Below are 23044 nucleotides of genomic sequence, written 5' to 3'. Positions count from 1 at the left end.
TGTGTGTATCTCAGAATCTCTTAAGAACTCACAAATTATTCTGCATCGAATATTCAATTAGCATTTCTTGTCCCTTAATTGAAATTACTTATACAAACTAAGATGCTTCAAGTCGCTTAATGAGTGAAGCGGCCAAGCTATTATTTAAATGTGGGTTTACAAAAAAAGATATTTTTTTGTAAAGAATTAACGCTAAACATTCATAATCCAATACAATATCATACACAAATAATGCTAAATATAATAAATTAAAGCTTTCAGTCCACATTATTCGAGTCGAAACAACTTATTTCTTCGATTGAAGCGGAATAATAAATATCTACTTTACCCTATTTAATCACACATTTCTTATAATGTAAATGAGTTTCTTGTTATTTTACCGCTTAGTTTTACTACATACAAAATAGTAGATATTGCTACAAATATATCACCTACTGGCTAATGAACTGGAATGACTGGAACCGATGTTTGTTTGTTAATGAATATTAGACACGCATACATTCACGACATCGCAATTTGAGCAGATAAACAAGCAGAGAGAATCTATCAACCGTTAGGTATTCAGTATTTTTCCACGTGTTTCGACTCTCCGTTAACCTGTTGCTTTTTACACGAGTCCTTATCAGTACCGTTGTGTGTAGCCTTCGGAGGAATGTAGTAAAACCAAGCACCAAAGAAAAATATAATTGAGCACGCTTTTCCAACCAGCGCCAATAGTAGCATATACCTAAAAATGAAAAAGGAGGTTCAGTCGAAAGCTAACTAACAATCGCAGTATAAATTTCATAGCTCACTTGCTCATAAATGCATTATCGTACACTAAACAAGCACCGTGGTCATCGCACGACTCCTGCCACAGGATGCACGTTTCGTCTATTAGCCGGCCGAAAATCATCGGTGCCGGAATCGTGCCCAGCACCCGCACCTTGATCCACTGTATTCCGAGCGCGAATGAACGCTGGTCGTCGTGAACACAGCGCAGCGTGGCGGAGAGAGCCGGCATCGTGGCCAAAAAGGTGAAAAACATCACCAGGAAGCACAGCACAACGAACACCCACAGGAGGTCGCATTTTGATTCGCACATCGTGTTCACCGCTTCATAGCTCCGGTACGGTTCATCCGATCCGAACGTGGCATTAATGCAGGAACACTCCTTGTAGACTTTCGTATTTTCGAGATTCACCTCGGCAGTGCATCCCGCGTGGCAGGGAGAATAGTACATAACCCCATCTGCACCGCAAATCGGTTCGTAGTTCATTTTGCTGCACGAGCATTTGCTGTTGCACGCATTATCCAGTGTTTTCGGCAGTACAAACAATTCAGTCGATCGTGCCACCGGCGTGTGCAGATTTTCCTGGGGGAAATAGGGTGTCGTAACGCCGGCAAAGGTAAGATTCGGACAAGACAGAAAGAAACAGATCGTAAACAATGCGGCGAAAACAGTTGCGAACAGACAGAAGCGAATGATTCCCGAGCAGCTGAGGTTTAGCTTTTTGACAAGGTAACCACCGAGAAAGGTTCCTCCGCCGCCAGCTGGCACCGTGATGATACCTGAAATGAGAAACAAGGGTTAGACACGGAGAATTGACATTTCTAATTTCAGTACGGAATCAACGGAATTTATTGTATGTTCAAATAGATTAACGGGTTGATTTTCAGGCTAATTTTCACAAAAATGCAGTATTTTAAAATCAAATTTTGTCAAACCAGAAGTTGTGTAAATTGTTTAAATTTTCTATTATTTTATCAGGCATTCGTTCAGAATCACGTGGTTGACGTAAAAAGTCGCATTTTCAATCAACAGATACCTATAGTGTTCCGAAGCCCAAACACTTGAGATCTGATTTTCTCACATATTGTTCTAGCCAATGTAATGTTGCGACTCGAGTGAGAAGTCAACGATGTCTACGCTCATGCAAGTGTAAGACAAACAGCCGCCGTTGCTGCAGTCATTTTGCTAAGCGAACGTACAGTCTCATATTGTCTTCCTGCATAGCTTACTCGCGAGTCAAATAACTCGTGAGCAATCAGCTGCCCGTGAAGGTTAGTGGCGCACTGGGATACAGATTTTGCATTACTTTTTCTTTCTTCTTCATATTCGCCCTCGATTCTCCTCACGGACGGTAGTGCGAGTCCTCGCGAGTAATCGGTGTCAGCAGCTTGGGTAGCAATGACGAATGACAACCGTAGCTGTTAGCTAAATATGCACTTACAAAACCTTGTCGCAGTACATGAATAAATAAAAACGAGAGTCCGAAAGGGATGCTTATGCCGGCGGCGTGTTCGTTACAATGAGTACGAGTGCGTGAGAAAATTAGACCACTCGAGTGTGGGCTTCACAACGCTGGTTGTACACTCAAATCTCGTTTTATGTCCAGTAGTGAAGAGACGCAAAAAAAATCGGTCGTAAGAAAAGAGGATGTTAATTCAAATTTTGGACGTAAAACGAGAGGATATTAATTCAAATTTTGGACGTAAAAAAAGAGGATGTTAATACAAATTTAGCATAGCATAGCATAGCATAGCATAGACAACCGTACACATTATGGGTGGCTGATATGATGTACCAGTAAGTACACCATACACCTGGCCATGTCCTTACGATTGTAGAAATGGGTACGTTAGTTGACCACCTATTTTAAGAGGATGCGTAAAAACTCACGCAATCTTCATAGGTGTTCTTGTATCCAGTATATACGATATGAATAAAATATTAAAAATAAAATTAAATGAAGCATATATGGGAAAAATAGAACAATCTCACCATCAATCCTTCGAATGAAAAAAATTGCGTCAGTTTCCATCATCTAATATCCAATAAGTAATTTAATCTTTCCTTACGATATCCATGTGCATTATTGAAGCTTGTTACGGTTAGAGTCTTAATTGTACAATAGGAGCTTGAGCTAAAACGAAACAAATAATTAAAATAACATATTATACTTACCTGCTACCATGGCCGTGTGGCTCAGCCGTCTGCATCTGGGTACCACACGGTATCGCACCTCCTAGCTTAGCTACTCAATAGAGTATTACCGGGTATAGCCACGTGGAGGCGCTAGGTAGGAGCTTGGGCTGGCAAAAGCTATGTTGGTCGCTTTCTCGTTTGCCTTCCCCATTTCATACACAAGAGGATGTTAATACGAATTTTGAACGTAAAAAGAAAATACGTTATTTCGAACTTTTCAAAGCCTCCTATTGATTTTTGACGACGATGTTTATTCATATTCCAATTATTAATTCAATTTTTGGACACAAAACGAGAGGAAGTAAATTCAAATTTTATACGTAAAAAAAGACGACATTAATTCAAATTTTGGACGTAAAACGAGAGGACGTTAATTCAAATTTCGGACGTAAAAAAGTAGACGCAAAACGAAATCACGTAAAATGAATGTACGTAAAAAGGGATTCTAGGGTAAATACACTTGCTTGACGATTCTATTTACGACTGCTTTTCATACTTTCCCACTCATTGTGATGAGCTTTTGCGAGTGTGTATTTAGCATTGGCATGTCTCGTGAGAGAGCTGTGCAAGACGCTACGAGGCTGCTGTAGGTGGCAGATTGTATGCATACACATCACATGTTTTTATATATTTTCGTCAGTGGAGTACGCATTGTATGCTACGCTTCTCACAATCACTAATGTAAAAATTGGCGTCGTTTGGTTCTCGCTCAATTTGCAGATCCAGATAACATGCTAAACCAGATATTTCTTAGGGAACTTCAACCCTACTAGCACACTTGTTACAAAGTAGTTGTGGCAACCAATATATGACTAATTCTGGTCGTAAATAAGTTTATGCAACTAAAAGTGCTAGAATGAGTGCTTAAAATGTGCTTGGGTATTATTCAATATGCTTGAAAATGACTGCCACCGTTCCCCTTCTAAATAAAACTAGTGGCCAGGAAGCTGTTTGATTTGAAGTATGCCTTGATGTAGATTTAGCCGTCCATCACCACGCAATTGAACACTATCATCAACATCGTCGTGTTCAGCTTCCGGGATCGTAAAGTCACCAACCGTCATTTGCCTGAAGTGTTATTTTACTTTTTTTCTTTGAAACAAATGAGAGATCAAAAAAATTTACGAAGATACCATTCTAAATAAACAAACGCGTCGCCATTAGACCGATCGCATGAAAAAAAGACCAAAAACATTCCATACGATTCTGTGCCAAATGCAAGAAGAGCTTGCATCAGATTTATGGGTTATCTGTGAATCCTTTTCTAATCGATTTCATGCATTCGGAGAGATTCAAAAGCAAGGAATTTGGGTTCCTTATAATTTGAAACCAATAATCATTTGTGAACAACTGCTCCAAAGATAAAATGGAAAAGCTTTCTCAACTTACAAAATGATGCGTGGTGACGGTCATGCTTCAACGTCATCGTCTAAAGCAAACATTCACGCTGGGAAAGTTATGCTGAGCATTTGGTGGGAGCGGGTTGCTATCAATTATTATGAGCTGTTAGAACCAAACGAGACCGTCACAAGGGAGCGATACCAGTTTCAATCGCTGCGGTTGTGTCGAGCGCTGAGCGAAATACAGTACGAGCATCGGCACGAAAAAGTGATTCTACAACATGACAATGCTCGGTCTCACGATGTCAAATACGTTAAAAACTATTTTAAACACTCTAATGGAAAGTTCTATACTTTCTGCCATGCTTCCAAGATGTCCGATCTTTATTTAAAAAAAGCCATAAGGTCTAAGGTTAGATACGTACATTTCAAAACCAGACTTTTGCAATGGAGTTACTATTTATATTATGGTTCAACCATAATCATTATATTCATCATATTCTACCTGTTGCGGCCAAAGTCCGAAACTTGCACCGAACCATGCAGATAAACGAAATCGCAGACGGACTGATTGAACCCTGAGTTGATTAAGGAAAAAAACACGTGGTAACTGTTCAGTAGTATAATTGAGATTGATATTCCTTTTATATAGCCGTAACAGTAGTAGTGATAACAATGAAAGAGCGTTAGCAAAAGTTTGATTAAGACGTTTGAAGTGAGTACCAACGCCTACCTATTCGGTCACTAGGCTCCCTTAATACTTTTGGCGCCAACACTACTGTTCGGACTGGACAGAAACTTCTTTGTAAATCGACGTATTTAGTTTGCCGATCAAAGCTAGAGAGTTTATTTATTTAATTAGCATAGGATAAATGTAATTTTAATTTGTTACCACTTACAATAATTGTTTCCGTAGTTTTGTTCTCGCTTCAGCCAATCCTAACCTTTGCTTTTATGATATTGTAAATTTTAACGTGTTTGATCTGTTCCGTGTACCATATGTATAAATATAGTTTGTTGCGTTCAAATAGTATGGAAATGGGGAATAATGTGCCCCCCCTAAGAATAAATGGATATATCTCCGTTATACTTCCCCAAATTAACGTTACAACTACGTGTATATGTTGGTATTTAAGCTGACAACCAATTGCAATTGTTTATTTCATTTAATATTGTGGAATAAACATGCTAGGAATTATTTAATAAAAGCACCTAAATGTTGTGTTTCTCGTCTGCGCAGGGTAAAATGCCCCACCTGCGGTATAATATGCCCAAAGCGGTAATTTGAGTATTTCTACCAATGACAGACCAACTCTATTTTGTAGAAAGTATAACTATTTCCTTTGTTTTGCAAATTATTGTTATTTTATGTAAAATAAACCTAGTTTCGGCCTTCTGGTGCACTTTTTCTTTTCTGCATGGGGCACATTATACTGCAGCTGTGGCGTTTTGTACCGGGTAGTTGAATTACCTAGAATTTGGACGTTGGTAATAAATTATTCCCACTACGGTTGCTCGACAATACTAATTGAATTAAATAATGGCAATTGGTTTCAACTTAGATCTGTTTACCTATGTTTATAGCCACATTTGCAAGGGGGCAAATTGCATCACCGCAAGTGGGGCATATTAGCCTGCTTTTACTTATTTGAAAAAATATTAAATGCTAAAGCAAATCAAGCGTTTCATACCGTTAATTTTGGCAGGGATGTCTTTTTGAAGTTCACTTTACGCAATCGAATCGCAACAACCGGTTATTTACAGATTTTGATAAGAAAATAGCTTATAGAAATGACGCCAAAAGTTACATCGGAAGCTGCTCAAAAACAAATTTATTTTTGTTTTGTTTTTACAGCATGTGACAACTGTCATACTTGCATAGTAGGCTAGTTCCATCAAATACTTTGGTTTCTGGGTGGTCTTGCATTTTGATTGCGCTTGTTTAGCGAAAAACGAAGGGGGGGCACATTGGCCAGGGGGGCACGTTATACACACTACCCCTATGTAAATTATTCATTTTTTAATCACCTTATCGTCGATATAATCTACTCAATTAATTTTTTGCCTTCAACTTATTTCAATCACTTTCTTGCCTTTCAGTTCAACCTCCTCAACGCGCTGACTCACTTAACCTTCTTTTTCGTTTGACAGCTTTTACTTTTCCTCTTCTGTCATCTATCACTTATTTATCTCCACCCTCTAGAAATCCCAATCTCAAGCAGTGTTTCCAACAACTACCCTTCAAAAATATGAATGGAAAATCACTCGTTTTCGTATTGTGACCATTCTTAATGACCTATTGTTTTTATGGTTACCTTACGAATAACTATAACTAATACACTTGATATTATATCAGGCAACAGTTTGGATACGGTACCCAACAAATTCGCAAATGGTTCAAGAATTGAAGATAGGTAATAATATTTATGGTTAGACTTTTGCCATTTTTCGAGATGTTTTGAGTACAAATTTTTCAAGTAATATTTGAATTTTTAATACAAATAACAATTCTTTATGTAATTTACAACAAAAATAGTCGAAAAAAAACTAAACGTACTTGTTTGCTTCCAATTTTTTACCGTGTAATTGAAAATAACTAAAATTTTGACTGAAAATAATTGAAGTATATTGTTTATACAATATATATTGAGCGATTACAGCGATATCTTTGGAACAAGAAAAGATGCAGAAAAATGTGGGCACTCTCTTCGAAAATTCAAATGCTTCCCAGCGATGGTCCGATAAACAACTCGGAATCGAAAATTCAACTGTATCCCAAATCAGAACGTTCAAAAAGCATCAGACTGCTAAGCGAAAGGATGGCAACGGTAGGCAATGCGGCACCATAGACCCGGAGAACACCGCGCTGGTAGTTAAGTATTCAAGCATAACTCAATGTTTCGATTCGGGATCGGGCAAAAATAAATGAAATTTTCAGTTCATTTTGTGCAAAAAACAATGACACGTTCTGGACCACACGTGTACAGAGTTCAGAAGGCAACGAACCGGAGGGCCAAACAGAACACGGCGACCAAAACTCGCGCAAGGAAGCTGTACAGGAAGTGGCTCACTAAATCGTTCTGCATGGTGACGAATGATGAAACCTCATCGCTGGAACCAGCAAGGATATCGCTGTGTTAAATCTGTTAAATAATTTTGATCCATTATGAACAACAACGTATATAACACTGTGTCACTCTCTCTTTGTATCAAGTCCAGAAAAATTCAAATTGAAAAGCACTGTCGCTTTATTCAACACATTTGCAGAAGATAATTTAATAATCATGGATGGCTTAAATTTGCTTAAATTAATATAAAAATATCACAGTTGTAATTACCCTTAAAATGGTTCCAACAGTAATGTCTATGACACAACAATGAAATTTGTTCAGTTATATATTTATTGATAAAAATCGATTGAACGTGACAGTTTTCAAGCCTTTTTTTCAATGTCTTTTTTCCATATTTTCATGTACACCACCGACAAACAGACGAAACATTTGTGTTAATTCCATTGTTCATGCAATCAATCATTTTTTCAAAAAAAGCAAGTTACGCAATATATTTACCGCAACGCTCGAGTGTTGCTTCGACAGTTGAGTATAAAACCGTATAAATAAAAAACCTTAACAAATATAAATTACTTCGCAATATGCAAAACAGAGGGTGCTAGTGTGCAAGCAAACTGTGTAGGATGATGTTTTTAAAGGATTTTCTTCTAAGTGTTATGTTAGTTCGTCAGTGCTTAAGCTAAGAAGTTGTCCTGCGTCAAATCTAATTTCATGCAGTTTCTCAATATAACATTACAATCGTCTAATAACATAGAATTCTACTGAAACATACCACCGTTATTAACCATTTACGCTGCAATGGTTCTACTGACACTACTTTACTTACCCATCAACAGTGCGGACCACACGGCAGTCACACTGAACTGGTTTTCGATCAGCTTAGGCAGAAACACAGCAAAGCCGGATATAACCAGCCCCTCGGAGGCGCCTGCTAGGTTGAGGAAGAAAAACGTCGGATTCTTTAGCAGTGCGACCAGCGCTTTTGGGATTTCCCGAATCTTCGTAAACGTTTGCTTGTTCTGGTCGGCATCGCCTTTGTGCGCCTCGGAAACTTTCTCCAGCTTTTCCGAACCGGGCAGAGTTCGAGGGTACGCCAGTATCGGTATCGCCAAAAGCAGACAGAAGGCAGCCATAAAAACGAATCCAATCCACCAGGCACCGACCCAAACCTTGCTGTGGGGTGTAAGACCCAATCTGAAATGAGCCGAGTGAAACGAGAGAAGAAGAAAAAAATGCGCACAGGTTAATAAACGGCATAAATTAACGATAGAGTTTATCGAAACCATACAAATGTCTTATTAAAATAAATTCACTGGAAAAATATTACGACATAGAATATTTGCTACATTTCCAATCTCATGGGAGGATTCTGCAAAACAGACAGTATAAAACTGTTGACCAATTCACATAATTCATGTGACTGCTATGCGATAGAAAAAGCTTAAGCGACTGCAAATGAAAATCCATTTTTCCCGAATGAAAATCTACGGGATTATATTTTTAACAGTGTTTAACGTACAACGATTCCCATTAAAGGGGAAATAGTGCCCTTCATGAAGATGGGCAAGGTACAGTAAAAGGCTTCTCGATAAATTTGATATTATAATATGTCCTACAAGGCGAAATATTGACAAGTTAAAGAAAGGTTTCACATTATTTTCTGTTCTGTGTTTTTATTATTTCCTGCTTCTCAAGTGGCGAAATGAAAATAATACAACCCAACCACATTTCGTAACCAGTGTTAAGCCCAGACAAACAGTCATTTATACATAATGGATTACTTTTGTACAGCAACGATCAACAAACTGCCGATGATTTTAAATACCAGGCTCACGACAATGATCCTTATCTAACTTCACACCCATCTCTTCACGTGCGCTCGGCAACCGAAAGGCCTGGCAAACAGACATTCAACAGGATATAACGGCAAACAACCCGCAGGCAATTTGATATTCATAGCTCAGAATGCAATTTACACACATACTCTTTATTATATTTGCGGAGCGCAAAAAACTGCTTGCATAAACAGTGGGTGGCACCGTGGAAAGCGCGAAAACGTTGTTACCTTTTTCCTAAATGGGAAAGCTGACTTTATGGTGTACCTCCAACCAGTGCTTGTGTTAACCACATTTTACAACCGGTTTCAAATTTCGCACGTTGAAAGAACGATCAAGTTCCACCGTAAAAGATAACACTTTAAAACAACACAATAAACAACGGTTTGTGCTACTGGTTGTTTCCCATTGGAATGAAGTGTAAAGCAAAAGCCAGTAGCAGACCAAAATAAAAGCTAATATATTTGCAAAGCCATCAGATAGCTCTCTATCTATCTTTTTCCCTCGTTTTGATTCTCCCTGAATGTGCAGGTAAAGTTCCCTATATAGGTAGCTTCCGTAATGTCAATTGTATGTAGACTCTCCAAGGATCAAAAGTCTGAACTTTGGCACTTTTCCTACTGCCGTCTGCTGACACCTTGTTTCCACCGAACGGTGCAGCATACGTAATTGGGCATGCAAAACTAGGTAGAACCACAGCAGTATTTTCGTCATATTTCAATGCTGCGCTATCCACCGCAAATGGGATGAAAAATGAGCAAGGATTTCTTTATCTCGCTGCCTTGGGCCACAACTTTGATGGATATGCCTTTTGTTGTGACGACATCATCAGACGCCGCCGCTGCCGCTTATGCCTCGAGCGCTGAAAGGACACTCATGAATGCAATGAACGGAACAGGAGGGGGAGGAGCCACTTGAATTGAACATATCGAATTCGATAGTTTCATATCTAGGTATAATATCATCGGGATTTGAATCCTGATTTTCTCTTACATGTGAAAAGGCACAAAAAATTGTAGTGCAAAAATTGAGCAGCAACACTAAAATTTGTCAGCAAGCTACCATTCGTATTTTTTACTAAAGAGATTTTCTTATATTTGTTTACTTATTCATTCATTCGTTAATTCTTTTATTTGTATATACATCTCTTAAGTCAGTTGTTAATTTTCACCCTAGAAATTTTCTACTTGAAACAAATAGCAACTTCGGTGCTAAAATTGAGCTGCTGCACTTAAGCTCCATGCAAGCAGAACTAATTTTCCGTTTGCAGACGGTTTTATCAAAATGACCTGCCGGATTCCTCGGTGCTCCTAACTCGTAACCATTATTTGGCTCGTTGGCAAGGTGAATAGTTGCACAACCGGGTTGGTTGAAACAACAATACCAAACACCTTAAAAGGAGGGGAAAGTCTTAATTAAATCATTTTCCATATTACATCGCAGAGTGATGCATGCGAGATCAGGGGCAAAGTGCTATGTATCATGCCCGGCGGCAAAAACGAGCGACTTTCCTTACGTTCGTTCGGTAAAGGCAAGGCTTTACATCGCCACGCTCGATTAATGGTTACATCCTGAAGATATTTTCACGCAATTTGAATTTATTAATATTAGATGAGCTACATGCGTCTGAGAATGCAAATTTTACCACGTGGATCTACGGGGACGTTTGGCAATATGATGTGTGAATGAATGTCAACAATGTGGAAAATGATTTATAAACAGATCAGTCATCGTTCACAGACTAGCTAGGGAGAAAATAAATACTTCCTAGCAGCAAGTGAGCACTCTACCAGAACGTATTTTGGAACAGAGCTGTTAGTACTTACGCCGATGAGTCTACCACAAACATATCCGTGTAGAAAAGAAGCAGTTGTCCTCCGATGACGTAGCCTGCTGCCGGGCCTACGACGGCCATAGTATAGTAGATTCCTGCAAAAGATATTTAATTTAATCTGGAATGATTCACACACTATTTTAATGCAAATATTGCCATAAGGTAGTTAAGATGCAAGTTTACAGTCTATAACACAAGTCGGCTAAATCAGCTATACTCGGTTAAGTCACACCCACAAGCTTGTTTATTAGTTCAATATTTATTTACCTACTTTCGTTATCGCTGACACATCGTTTCTCGCTGATAAACAGGCGCCTCCATCATATGCAGTGTAAAAAGGAATGCTTGCTTGTATTTTTCTATGTAAACTCATAAAATCAAGTTTCCTATTTAACGCCCAATATATTTTGATCAGTAAGTGTACTGCTACTTCCACATATCCTGCCGAAACAGTTACTAAACACCGGTCCCTATGAATCACCGCCAGCCTCTCGAATGCACCCCATTAGACTAAATCAGAACCACTTTCTCTTCAACATAAATCTAATAACCCCCTACCAAATCGAATTATTGCACCCGGGAAGCTGTAATCAATAGTCCTCAATTGGAAAATTGCCACTTTCATCCCCATCGATCACAGCCGGGAACGGTCAGTTATACCACCTTACCGCTTGACTCGCATAAAATGAATAGTAAATTGAAGGGAAAATTTTCCACGCTGGCTGTCGTAAAATGGAGTGCATTCAAACATCTGCGACCCTTTTACCATAACCCGTAGAGTCGTAGAGTCCCATATACAGCTTCACCGGACTGACTTTAGTTTCACTTTCGCAAAAGCCAAACAAAAGCAACGTGACTACCGACTACCGCTATTTACTACAGAAAAGATAACTTCCGGCGCCAGAGGATGGACTCCGGAGCAAGACGAGAGCGCTAATCGACGGGCACCAGCGCAGCGTAGCGTTTCCCTACGTAACAAACTCACTTGGGTAGGATAATAAAATGTGTTTCAATGAAATTATGATGGAAATATTTTTTTATTGTTCCCCTAAGCGAGTTGGTCTTGCTTGGCAGCATCTCCGGTAGTTGTATAAACAATATATCGCCACAGGGGGAAAGAACGCAGGGGCAGGCCAATGCTGGAAAGTGCCGGTTTCCTGTTTTATCGTCTGATTTGCAATCTATAAAGCGTGCAGATCGCAAAAATTGAAAATGAAGTGTGAAAAGTGAAAAGCTCAATAAGATGGGAGGGCATGCTCGGCCCATCCTTCGAAATTTGGCGCATTTAGACTGTCATTAAATATGATGAAAATTACTTTTGATTGCAACTTTTTAGCATCGAAGAGATTTTTGAGAGAGTATAGTCTTCTAACTGAACTAATCAATCTTAATCAAATCACTTAGAAGAGTATGCACTATAAATTGACCTTCGACTGCTTACTCGGACAGGCGTTATAACTTTCATGTTGCTTGTTTCGCATAATAATGCAAATGAGAGTGTTCTTTGAAGAGGAAAGACATCCCAAAAATGCTTAGATTTAATGCAAACGTACAGTATTTTTGATGATGAAATATCACCTATATTTTTAGGTTTATTTTTTCGAAGAGTAAAATAAACACACAGGCATGAGCATGTCATTCGGACTCTCGCTTTTATTTATTCATGTATTCATGTTTTTAGCTAACAACCACGGTCGTCGCTCTCGTTCGTCATTGCAGCTCTAGCAGCTGATACCGATTGCTCGCGTGGGCTCGCACTCTTGCCCGCGTGTGTAATCGAGGGCATGAGATGAAGAAGAAAAGAAAAAGTGGAACAAAATCTGTATCCGAGTGTGCCGTTTACCCTCACGGGCTGCTGGGTGCTCACGAGTTGTTAGCCTCGGAGTGAGCTGTGCAGAAAGGCACTATGAGGTTCTGCGTTCGCGAGCTTTTTTTTATTAACGAGTAGGGAAATCTGATCAGCACATTAGAAAATCCGGTACTATCAGACACCTGCGACGACAACTCAGGGAGTGGGGTTAGGTATCCCAACCCCCCTAACGGGGCGTGGGGATCCAGACCCACTAAAACCCTACTCGAGTCTCCAGCCTAAATCCTCCCTGGCACCACCTTATCGGTATTACTTCGGGGAGAGGCTACTGTGCTTAACGCACTCTCTTAACTAACTACTGGACTATGGTAGTTAGGCTGTTTATTCGCCGTTGATCGGCTCTCCAGCGCAGCGGTTTTGTAGCTCAAGTACAATCTGGGTAGCAGCCGCATTGACCGCTCCCGAGCTGTCCGAGCTGGAACACATCCTTTGGACTAAGTTATCCGGAGTAGTGTCCTGTCCGCTCACTGCCATCATGTTGCTTCTCGCGCGAGGGCATATGAAGAAAGCATATTCTGCAGTTTCCTCTACTTTCACGCATTCGGGACACGCGGGAGACTCCGCATGCCCGAACTTGAGCAGATGCTGTCTATAACAACCATGCCCTGACAGAATCTGTGTCAGGTGGAAGTTGACTTCGCCGTGGCGCCTGTTGGCCCACCCGGATAGTTTCGGGATAAGTCGATGTGTCCACCGGCCTTTTGTGGAATTAGACCATGCCCGCTGCCATATGGTGGTGGTCATCGAGACCGATCTTGTGGTACTCCTTATGCCTCTAGTTCCGTGTTGTAGCATAGCACACGATTCTGGAAATAGTTTTCCAGAATCATGTACAGCGACACTGGCACTTGGACGTTCCGAAGCGAGTTGGCTATGGAGTTCCAACTAGCGCTATTAAACGCATTTCTCACGCCAAGCGTGACAACTGCGCAATTGCGGATACCAGCCCTCTTGCGCTGGATTACCACCTCGGATGTCTTGGTGACAGACAAGATGGCATCCACTGTAGATGTGCCTTTTCGGAAGCCGAATTGGTTCCTTGACAGACCGTTTGTACCCTCAGTGTACTGTACGAGTCTGGTAAGGATAACCCTCTCCAGCACATTGCCGGCAGTATCGAGCAGACCGAATGGCCTATATGACGAGGGGACACCCGGAGTTTTTTCCGGCTTCGGCACTAGGACTAGGTTCTGTCGCTTCCATCTCTCCGGGAAGTGGCTATCTCTCCAGGTATCTACTCATTACTACCCCGAATAATTCGGGAACTTCCAAAATAGCCGCTTTAAGGAGACACCAAAAGTGGATAACGTTATTGTGTTAGAGCAACACACACTGTACTGTACATCTCATGTGTTCGTTAAAAACCTAAACGTTTATTTGAATGTTGCGTTAGTATTGGTAATATATGTCAAATGGCAGAGCTTGCAAATATAAACACAGCTGATCCGCAGCCAACCGCACCGACTACGAACATCCCGAAATATGGTTTATTTTCTTTATCAAGACATTCCGATTCATCTAAGATTTGTAGCAGCAATCCTATTGATCCTATGCATTCAATAGGATGGCTAATTAATCTGTTTGCATGGAAGGCGAGTTTTTGATTGCTGGTCAGCTGTTAGTTTGTTTACATTCTCTAAGCTTATCGATGCGGCAAAAGCAGAAAGCTCTTTAAAATCTCATTGATGTGGCGAAACTTTGAGACCGTGGTGCTGTTTTTTCGGAAAGCGCTAGTGCAACGAAATATGTACGCAACCAAATATCTATTAACCAATTCCAGATTATACGTTTTATGAACACGTAATGATCTATATGATCCGTTGAATTTATTTTCCATTAGCAATTATGTTTTGCTAAGCGTGCTAAGATTTAGGAAATTCTAACAGCACTGGGAGCACTGATTACGTGCTCTGTCAATACATATGCACTTGAAAGGCACAAAATAATACATGCATCGAACGGTAGCCATTTAGTCAGCCATCTTTGAGCCATTTTCGGTTTCCCCTTAATGGCCAAATTCGGGATTCCGTCCCGGTGCCTTACTCACCTTTAGGGATTTAGCGATCTCAATGAGTTCCTCGTTCGTAACCGTCGCTTCCTCCCCGACCTCTAAGCCGCCGTTGCCCACGTTACTTTAGATGTTCGGCATGGAGGCCGATCATCTTACGCTATGGTCTGAAATACTGGAACGTCGGCCGTGGGACGACTCGGCGGCCTGGGGCCAGGGCCTTGGCTCGTGGTGCGGAAAGAGGCCCTCGATGATACGCTCCAGCATCTCCTCCTTGTTGCTGCACGCGCAGCGCTTAACAATGGAATAAAAGCTAGTAAACGAGCCTGCTTCGAAAGGTTATGCGCTGGTGCCAATGTGGACGGCAGCCACGATGTACGTTTGCCATAATTCATAGTTTTGGTATGGAGGTCCAGAACTACACTTCGACCAGTTCAAAGCTTAAAGCTTTCCATTTTATAAACAGTATCTCAATGCGAGGACTAAGGAAAACTAACTAGAGGACGGTAAACCTAGGAAAACGAATAGACCTAGACAGATGTGATTTCTGCGGGAAGGCTGCCCTCGCAGTGGCCGGCGCTTCCGACGGCGGGTCACCGGCGAACACTCGCCGTTGCATGCGGCCGGCTCGCCCTGAATCATCTAGGAAACGTTGAATATGTGGATTATGGCAAACGTACATTATGGCTTCCGTCCATTATGGCAAACATACATTATGGCATCCGTCTGTATGGCTCCCGTCCATTATGGCAAACATACATTATGGCATTCGTCTATATGGCATTCGTACGTATGGCAACCGTCCGTATGGCTATCGTATTTATGGCTCTCGTCCGGTCACCCAGCAACAAGTGCTACTCTACATTCAGCCCTGCCTTCGACCGAAAGAGCTCTTTGCATAGTTCTCTTCGCACGAAAGTACGTTCCGTGGAGCTCCGCAATTTCATCTGTCCACCAGTAAGCCGGTGACCTACTATACCTAGGTCGGCCTTTCCTAGGCATGGTAGCGTCACACGCTAGCGACAGTATCTCAACCAAATGATCTGCGTTCGGATTGGGCATACCGCGATCACGGCACTCTCTTCGAATCGCTTCCACAAATACTTTGGGATCGAAGTATGATCTCTTCTTGTTAGACTAGCTAACACAACTGATACTCGGTCTACCATCCGCGTAAACTGCTCGATAGACGAACTCGGCGGAGCATAACAGCTGCAGTAGAACACCCCACCCACTTTGGCAACCGCAAATCCCTCGTCTGCAGTTGATACAACCTCTTGAACCGGGAACCTGCTTGTCGTCCATACAGCCGCTGTCCCGAACCTATCCGAGACCCAGTTGCCGTTTGCGTCAGTGGCGTAAGCGTTGGATGCTATGTTTCTCATACTCGTTCCTGTGAGAATAGGCTTCATTTCACGCACGATTTGCAACATTGGTCAAGAGCGAATTACTACTGTGTCTAACCCGGATGTGACAACCTGTAAAATGTGTGTTGTTTACGCATTATTTAAGAAGTTGTTGGTAACTGGATTTTGCAGGCATAAATGTTAAATGGCTCAGAAAGTCAGAATATTATACCGGACTGGGTTGATGAAAACGAGCTCTAAAGATCCCATCACATCAGAAATATGAGCAAACATCATTAATTAACGATTTTTCCACGATTGCAACCATCCTTGTTCCAACTTGTGTTCCACGGACATACTGAGGGCATCATGTTGTTGACATATAGAACATGTATGCGGAAATTAATTGATATTTAAGCTTCTTGGATATTTTTGAATGTGCAAAAACGAATACTTTTGTTGCCAAAATCGGTCTGCGAATTGAGGCATGCCAAAATCGAAATGCCACTATACAACGACAAAGACCTCTGTAGAAGGTCTGTGCCAAGGCCCAATTTTACTAGAGCGATGGAGCCTCCAACGCAACGAGCTCTATAGCGTTGGGCAGAATGCGTGATGTACACATAACTCAATCCGCTAGTGGAGTTCGAAACATGTCGCACGCTTACATAGAAGTTATAAAGATTGCTTTGTACCAACCCACTATAGTTACTTAATAGCTGCAAATCACAGCGCTTGGGAGAAAAGTTGGGTTCGAGTCCAGTTACAATTGGGTATAGCTTGGTTAAATCCGGTGGTTGGATCCGCAGCTTGGTGAAAAGAAACGAACAACGAACTAGTATGCGTTACTTCAATGATTCTCCCTTATCTGTTTTTCAGCTCTTTCCTCTTCAAGCCTTATCCCACTCTATTAGATACAATAAACATCTTTGATTTAATCATTTTCTTCTATCGTTCCCTCCACTGAAAGAAAAAAGAAGATATCAGCTAAGAATTTCGCTAAAGTATGAAACATCAATAAGAGTGGTTTAAAGAGCTAAGGCACGGCTTCTCTTAAGGCCTACAAAAAGCAAAAATGTTCTAAATGCAGCAAAATTCAACCAGATTCCGTGAAACTCGAACCCGTAACCTGTATGATGAAGTCTTGAGTTAAAAGCAAAAGTGCGTCATTATGGATGACGAAACATATGTTAAACTGGACGCACAATTCTATCCGTCAAGCAAGGAACGGAAAAGTTAATTTTTAGAGAAAAAAATGGTAAAAAGTACTGGGCTGTCATGAATGCAGAAATCTACCGTGGAAGGATTATCCACAAATATGTGTATTACCACTTATCCAAAAACACATAGAAAATAGGGCACGGGAGGGTATTAGGCGGTAGGTAGCCTGAACAATATTCAGGAATTACGTTGAAACTATATTTATTCGAGACAAGATTTTTATGCCAGTTAAAGTTGATAGAATAACATTTACTGAATATCGGAGTGCATTTTGGTCCTAATGAAATGCTACTGAATTTGAGTTATAGTCGCGAGAAATGATGAAGTTGCTGTGGGTAATTTGGGCCCATTTTCTATAGTGGTGTCTGTATTGTATAAATATCCGGCAGGACGAAAAAACCTGCATGGTACAAACCATAACAGTTATAAAGCAATAACTACTGCGCGTGCGCCCACCACAAGTTCTTAGTTGCGCAATTAACAATAAAGCTGATTTTTTGCATATTGTTGGGGCTTATCAAAGGCTTATCGTCTACCAAAAACCAGCTGTATCTATTTGAAGAAGCATGAGAAATTACAATAGCACCATTCAAGGACCTATTCGATGGATTACTGTTTTTCAAAAACAGATCAAAAGAGAGACAGATGTGATAACGTGATAATGGATGCATAACGGTCGGTATTGCCTACATACCGGCTCATTAAAGATAACTAGTTTTGCAGTGACAACAACTTACTCCTAGCGCTAGTGTACATTAAATCGTTCATATACACTAGCACCAGAAGCAACTGGTTGTCACTCAAAAATTAGCTATGTCAACACGATAGAAGAGTTTCAGGTGCATCTATCTCGCATATTTGTTGTAGTATAAATAGAGTACCATATGCTGAAATTAAAAACAAAATAGTGCAAATTGCTAGTGAATGAAAATTGATTTATATTTTCATTTGAGAGAGGAATGTTCCTCCGCGATAAAAAGAAGTAGAATTGTTCTGCGATACCGTATTCACACAGCTGTCTAGTTTTTAGAATAAGTAAACGTGATCATAATTGTGTTTTCCAAACCATCACCAAGAGCGGATACGCGTGAGTGATTGCTTCGATTTTTTTCGACCTAATTACGTACTAGTGGAAAAACAGTGGTTTTGATGTTTATTGAATGAAATTTAGCAAATACTTACATTTTTATGAAAATAGTTATAACATATTAAAGCCTATGAGTGCTATATTCGTTTCAGTACTGTTATATAGCGGCAAAGTTTTTATTTGGAAAACCGCAGCAAAAACAGGTAATGTATGCCGAATTTAGTAGCGTGCTAGAAATACCGTCCGGAATCCTACACTGTTTTCGCCTGATTTGGCCGCATGCCATTATGCGCGTTCCATATTGAACTGGTATTTTGAAAACGGCGTCGAAATTGTGAAAAAGGTAATGAATCCTCGAAATAGTCCAAAAATTAGACCCATTGAAAAACTTCAGGCTCTGATGAAAGAAAAACTGCGGAAGAAGGATAATTGAGCAGACGATTTCAAAAAATTCAAAAAGGATTGCAGGAGTGTAAGCGTAAGCATTGGAATAGTTGTCCAAAGCCTAATGAGGAACATTAAAAGCAAGTGCCTTGTCCAAATCTACTAAAAATTAACTGAACTGCGTCTTTTGGAAAGACTATCGTCATAAAAGAGTAATTCGTTAAGAGGCAATTCAAAATATAAGGTTGACCTATTTCCTACGATGTAATGCCTGTTCTAATTAATGTGGTTAAAATCTACAAGTCGTGCCTGATTTTAAATCGCAGTCATTTAGAACAATTGCCGTCTGTAATTGTAGCTTACTTGAAAGCATTCGTTCAAAAAGTCGCGTCGTGTTTGAAACAAATTTAAGAGAAAGTCCGTTTCATTTATTTGTTTCGCCGATGTTGGACATTGTTCCTAGCCACACAAAATTGACAAACTTTTTACTCTTACTCCAAATTTCAAGAGGGACCGATCAGATAATAATATTTCGTATATTTAGGTTATTCCCATCGTTTCACTGTTGTCCCAAAATATTGTTTACTCAATGAATTTCCACCCTCCCGGTTCATACGCACATACGATGCAGGCAGAACACATAAAGTGAAATGAGTCGCAGCAAATTCCCTTGGCAGGAAAATGTTTTGCAAGTAGCTTCCCCACGCCCACCTAATATTGCCACCGCGAAATTACTTACAGTATAAAGGAGCAATTCAAAACAATAACAAATAGCTAGCACCTTTCTTTTATCCTACGAAAACACCAGCCCCCAACCGGCATCCTTAGTGCTTGGTCCCTCATCATCGTGTTTTATAGCCGGTTCTTTCTTTTTCATGTCGCTTACCAACCAGCAACGTTACAGTGTATATACCATCCGCTACCTACCCAAGTTGTATCACGCTGATCCCAGCGCAGACCTACCTAAATAAACAGATGACATTTTCTTAGATACGTTCTCATCGATGTACGTAACACCAAGGGTGTACAACGGGGAGGCTCCCGCTCCCAGTAATAGTTGGGCAGTGAAGAAAAACCAAACGTTCCAGGAAAGATTTTCACTGTTATCTCCGCCAGTACCGGCAAGGTTTTCTCCGTCTAGTGTACAAGTCTGGAAGCATATCAAAAAGGTTTTTTTAAATTTTGTTTGAATCAGAACATGATTCGTGAGGTATAAAATGCATTGGCTTTAATCTCTACAGCGAATAAAAAGAAATGTTAAGAAAATTCGCTCAAGCCAAAAGATCGTTACATCAATATATTTTCTATGTTTCAAATTCACTTTTTATACGTGCATTGCATTTCCGAAGAACGTATTGTTAAGTGCAATAATTGTTAATTTACGAGCACCAATCGAAATCGTTTGGTAACACCTAATATCGTTAATTGTAATGCATCCGGTTTCCACTTACCTCCCCCAGCAATCGCGCTGCCTTTGCTGTAGTATTGTTAGCAAGTAGTTCGACGGCGGCGGTCGCTGTAGCCAGGCACACATTCTGCTCCGAGTTGGTTGCCCGATACTGTCCGACTAAAAAGTGCGGCAGTGCGAACACGAATGCTCCCAAACCCATCACAGCGACGCCCCAGCCGATCCAGCGCGGTTTGGAAGCCCCAAGCCGGCCGCCAAAGTAAGACACCGGCACCAGGCACAGGAAGGACGCGATGTCGTACCCGCTCGCTACGAGACCAGTTTGCGTCGATCTCAGTCCAAAGCGCCGTTCGATCGTAGTGATGACAACGTTGATGAAACCATTGACGACTAGTCCTGGAAAAGAGGGATACAAAGGAAGGTGAATAAGAGGTGGATAGTCCGTTGGAAGTAAACGGGGTGACAAAATAGTTTCATTAAAACAGGTGTGTTTGATTGAGTTCATGTATACCAAAATAAACACTACTTGACTGGAATAGAATAAATTTAAGAGCATCAATCTTAATTTTAATATTCAATGACGATTGACGAGGCGTGCGCTACAGTAACATTAAATAGAATAAAACCCACATAACACAAATATGCCAAAACCGCAAGCTTACTCCAATTGTACAAAAAATTAAAGCCGGACCAGTTTGCAATCGTGGGATCATCTTGAATTGACAGGTTCCAAAAATATACAGCTGAGTCGAAAAGCAAAAGTTCTTTACAGAATGTATGCTTCTGTATGCGATTGCGGTTTCCAGCAAACCGACATGAATGGTTAGTGGAATGAAATGGTCCAACAGAAAAATAACTGCAACTGGATATTCACTAGCCTCTCATAATAGAGCTGGCACGTGTTTCCCAATGTTTGAGCGAGCAGTAGTTGAGCTGCTATTCATCAGTCGTAGAAATCTAGAAGAACTTTCATACTCTGCTTGATAGGTTCTGCACATGGCAAATGAAGTGTTGACAATCAAAGTTTATTTTGTGCCATCATACAAGACATAATAGCATGTCATATTCTGCACCCTTTTCACCCATTTCCCTAACGCTAAATACGAGCTAATATAAACAACGCATTTTACTCCCATTATATTAACTTAATCGTGTCCTTTCAACACCGCAAGGAACATATTTATGCAGCCACCATAACACCCCAATCAAAAGAAAAACTCATCTACTCAAGAGGATTCTTATGGCAGTGATCAATAGAACAGCCAAAAATAAGTATCGCTCTCGTTGAACCCACAAGACTGTGTAGCTGTAGAGTAGGTACCTTGTCCACAGCGAAGTGTGATACGATGTTGTGATGATTATTGTCAAAGCGTAAACAAACACCGTACTTCCTATCCATCTTGGACACGTGACTCATGAAGAAAATCAGGAAAACATCTTTCACTATCACAACAGATGCCATAGTAACACGGGAAGCCGACATACGTATACGTAGGCCAAAACCTAACACTCCGTCATCACAGTGAAATGGGAATGAATCATTTTTACGAGCATGTATTTGACCTGTTTTTTCCTTTTTTATCTCCTGCACAAAGGGTGCTGTTTTGTCATACCTATATAGGAGTTTTTTGAAACAAGTGGTCAAATGTATTCAATATGTATCAAGGAATGATTCACAGACATAATTAACCCTTACATGCGCACGCTGAAAAAAACCATTTATAAAGAAAACTTACTTATCTAAAGGCGGTAAACATAATTTACTCTGGGGATGTTTTTCACTATGCTACTTTAAAGCAACATTGCGCATTTAAGGGTTAAAATTGACGAATTTTAACCGGAGTTTGATTATCTAATTGAGAATCTCTCCATGAATTTAATGCTACTACCTCATTAGCAACTAAGTGAACGTTTATTTAGTTACTAATGAGGTACAAGCATTGTAGCACCGTAAATACAAAAGATACAGCAAAACTTTATTCAGTAAAATTGTATATAATAACTAGTTCTACAAATGTCCGATACATAACTTTGTCAAATTTTGCTCGGCTGAGACGGTATCAGGTATCAGAATCTTTAGCTCGAACAGCACGTTCCTCACAATCATGTGGAAGATTTTGCCTTGCCCATCTTGCCCGTGTCATCATTTACCTGATGTGGACGGGAAGGAAAACAGGAGGAATAGGAAGGGGTGAATGAGGAATTTGAAAAACACAAACACATACATACCGAGAGATTTTTGTACCCCCGAGGGGATACTGCAATCCTTGGTAGTTAACTTATCAATAAGTAAATAAGAGCCTATAGCTCAATACCGCTTTCGGTAAGTAACATCAAAATGTCTCGTAATCTTAGTTTCCTAAAATCCGATTCATTTAAGACGTAGGATCCAAGGATCCTAAGACGCAATTGTGCTACTGCAAGACAGCTGCAAATTACGTGATATGGTGTACCGTAGTCGGATTCACATAAATTACAATGAAACGATTCAGCTCGCTGAATCCTACGACTAAATTTGGCTACCCATATGATAATTTAGTCTGCAGTGACCAGTCAGTGATCTGACAAGAATACTGCAATTTACCTTTGAGTGTTGCAAAAAAAATTTCGCAACCCTCTCACAAGGCTTAACAATGAAACTTTTCGTTTGACGACAAGTTTCAAGATTTTCC

At 40.4% G+C, this 23044-nt stretch overlaps 1 protein-coding gene across 1 annotated transcript in view; it reads right to left on the bottom strand.

Moving 5' to 3' along the window:
* Positions 1-268: 268 nt before the first annotated feature.
* LOC128742975 (solute carrier organic anion transporter family member 4A1) overlaps positions 269-23044 on the bottom strand; it is a 47194-nt gene continuing 24418 nt past the window's right edge. Inside the window, exons 2-7 of the mRNA XM_053839475.1 lie at positions 20416-20768; positions 19928-20114; positions 11041-11143; positions 8206-8573; positions 795-1551; positions 269-727 (exon numbers count right to left, since the gene is read on the bottom strand). Coding sequence (XP_053695450.1) covers positions 562-727; positions 795-1551; positions 8206-8573; positions 11041-11143; positions 19928-20114; positions 20416-20768 — 1934 coding nt within the window. The 3' untranslated portion in view covers positions 269-561. The remainder of the gene's footprint in view (positions 728-794; positions 1552-8205; positions 8574-11040; positions 11144-19927; positions 20115-20415; positions 20769-23044) is intronic.

The sequence above is a fragment of the Sabethes cyaneus genome, chromosome 3 (genome assembly GCF_943734655.1).
Source record: "Sabethes cyaneus chromosome 3, idSabCyanKW18_F2, whole genome shotgun sequence".
Lineage (NCBI taxonomy): Eukaryota > Metazoa > Arthropoda > Insecta > Diptera > Culicidae > Sabethes > Sabethes cyaneus.
The sequence above is the reverse complement of the archived record's forward strand: the minus strand, read 5'-3'. Positions and strand labels throughout refer to the sequence as shown.